Genomic DNA, 3,001 nt, shown 5'->3' with positions numbered 1-3,001 from the left:
TTCACTGTTCTTCACATTTAATAAATTTTAAATAAAATTGATAATGTATTTAATTACAATGGATTGAAAATACATATATGCCATGTAGTATATATTTTATTAGACTTAGCATTAAATAACTTTACCTTAGATTAATATTTTACAAAATATCAATTATGTACTAACAAATTTTTGAAGGATTGTAAATATAATAATAGTTTTATTTCTTTCCTTATTGTAAGAATAAGGCTTTTATCATAACAGACTAGAAAATTCAAAAAGTTTTATACTTCAGGCTTGTTTCTGTAACACTCCATTGCATGTTCTAATGCAGCAATCCATAGTTTCAAAAGGAAAGATTGCAGAAAAGGTTTTATATTCTAATATTCTATGGTGATAGTTTTAAAACATTAATTATCTATTTGTGCAGTTACTAATGGTCACATTTATTTCAACAAGAAAATGTTATACATTCTGAACGCTTAACAAATATACTTTCATACATTTATTATGTATATGTAATAATATTTATTTTAATGTAACTTGCAAGCTATAAAATCTATTGTTATTTTGCTTCTACATTTTAAAATAATATTTAAGTGATTCTAATCTTATTTTCTCAAAATACTTATAGATTCCATAATGTTTTCTTTAATAAAATTTTTTCAAAATAAAAGCACAAAATAATAAAAGTGCCAATATATACATTTGAAACTAATATTTTTAGAGGTATGTATTAATATACGATTTATATTTTGTTAAATAATAGGGGGAGGTTTATTATTCTAATTGTCTTATAATCTTGTTCCAATATTTAATCAATTTTGCAATATAATTATAAATGCAAGAAATAAATTGTTCTCTTGATGCATCATGTATTTTTGAATAAATTATACATAATGTAAAAATATTTCTGTTACTATTAATGTGCATATGTACATAATGTGCATAATGTACATATAAGCTACAAGAGAAATACAAAACATGTAAGAATAATTTAACAATAATATAGTTACATAGAATTACAAAGTTACATATTTGTAACAAATTCTTAATGTTGTAATTTTAAAGTAATACATTACTTGTAATATGTAAATTATTGTAGATAAAAATAAACACTTATTTTTTTATTTACAAAATGAAAAATGTTTATTTTTTTAATCCTTTACAGGTAAACGTATCAACATAATTTTTTAAGCTTTGAACATCTTTTTTACCATATCTTCAAATTTCTGGTTGGCCTCTTGTAATTTTGTATTATATATTGTAAGTTGTTCTTTTATTGCTTGGTTATGTGGTTCTAGACTAACAGCGTATTTTAGATCAGTAACAGCATTTTCTACGTCTTTCAAATTTCCACGTGCCACTCCTCTTCTGTATAATGCTTTAACGTTGTTAGCTTCTTTATTTATAATTTTATTACATAAGGATATGGTATGTTCATAATTTTTACGACTTAATTGACACCCAGCCATATTGTTATATAATATAAGTCTTAAATTATTAATTTTAGTTTCTAATGTCTTATCTAATTCTAAATCCTGAATTGGCTCTAATGTTATTAGAATTTTACAGGCTTTACTAAATTTATAAAATGCATCCACGTATCTATGTTTCTGAAATAAACATACACCTGCTTCCTTATATGTTAAAGCTATCGAATACTTGTCTTGTGGCGTCCATTCCCAAATTGGTTTATATGGTTGCATTTTATTCAATGTTATTTCGAACTTAATAACTAAACGATCATCAATGCCTTCTAACATTATATCTATTGTAACTGAACTTTTTTCTAACACCATCATCATTTGTATTGCTCGCTCAATTTGACGATCTATTTCACAATTTGCTTCACCTATAGTTAACATTTTTTTACTTATACCATGTAAAATCTGCGAGTTAAATTTGTTTTTCAAATCCTCTACAGACGCATTGATAACGTTTATGTTTTCAATAACAACTTCACAAGAAGCGCATTCAGTCGGTTTTCTCGAGAAAGTTCCTGGCTTTATTATATCTTTTCTTACAATATTATCTGCCGATTTCCACGTTTGAAGTAACATCTTTTTTATTTTATTGGTCTTTACCTATATTAAGTAATATAAATTTATATGTCAGTTGATTTCATTAACCCTTAAACTGTAAAAGTATATTATGCCCGGGCTTTTTCGATAGAGTCGAGTATCTAACAAAGTAATAGGTAGAAAACCTTATTTTCCTCCCGTTTTAAAGGTTATTCGATAAAGATTGTATGATAACCTTAATTTAGAACGTTTGAACATGTTATATGAATTTTTTGGGATTTTTTAAACAAGTATCATCTACTGAAACATGCATCGAACATGAAAGACCCAAGTTTATAGTTTGAGAGTATCGTAAAAACGTTTACAGTCTAAAGGTTAGTATGAATTTATTGACTTACATATATAATCTATATAATGTATATTATATTGTAAACATATATATTGATAAATATACGTACTTCATATGCAATTAATTATACATGTTTCACATGCAATTAATAATATTTACGAAATAAACAACGACGCGTCACTATGACGTTTCATCTAACCTTTACCAGATCTCAACTGTGACTCCAAAATCCAAATATAATAATGCGCAGACGCAAAGTTCATATTTGTATGAATTTCGAATGAAAACAATGAAAAATGTTTTATCAAATATTTGTACGAATTAATATATAGCGTAGGTTAATATTGCAAAATATATTAATTTATTAAGAATGAAATTATCTTTAGATGTATATAATAAACTAAAAAATTTATTATGCATTAAAAATAAAATTGTATATACGTATATAAGATGAAAAGAATACCCGAATATATGTTGTTGTTTTTTTCGAAGATCAAACGTAAACAATCAACAATCATAACGCAAAATATACATTTAAACTCAGCTGTTCAGGATAATCATCTAATATCTCTGTATATACTTACTTATATACATTTGGATGTACAAGTAGTTAAAACTGGAACGTGATTTTAATTTTATATACAGCAGA

At 25.0% G+C, this 3,001-nt stretch overlaps 1 protein-coding gene across 1 annotated transcript; it reads right to left on the bottom strand.

Moving 5' to 3' along the window:
• Nucleotides 1-1,106: 1,106 nt before the first annotated feature.
• LOC117232903 (peptidyl-prolyl cis-trans isomerase FKBP62-like) lies at nucleotides 1,107-2,590 on the bottom strand. Its single transcript, XM_033492671.1, has 2 exons — nucleotides 2,462-2,590; nucleotides 1,107-2,066 (listed from the first exon to the last, which is right to left on the bottom strand). Exon 2 carries the CDS (start codon nucleotides 2,040-2,042, stop codon nucleotides 1,173-1,175), a length of 870 nt encoding a protein of 289 aa, XP_033348562.1. The 5' UTR covers nucleotides 2,043-2,066; nucleotides 2,462-2,590; the 3' UTR covers nucleotides 1,107-1,172.
• Between the last annotated feature and the right edge of the window lie 411 nt (nucleotides 2,591-3,001).

Source organism: Bombus vosnesenskii, unplaced genomic scaffold, assembly GCF_011952255.1.
Source record: "Bombus vosnesenskii isolate JDL3184/JDL3185 unplaced genomic scaffold, Bvos_JDL3184-5_v1.1 scf7180000013293, whole genome shotgun sequence".
In the NCBI taxonomy this organism is placed as follows: domain Eukaryota; kingdom Metazoa; phylum Arthropoda; class Insecta; order Hymenoptera; family Apidae; genus Bombus; species Bombus vosnesenskii.
This window is presented reverse-complemented; position numbering and strand designations above follow the sequence as displayed.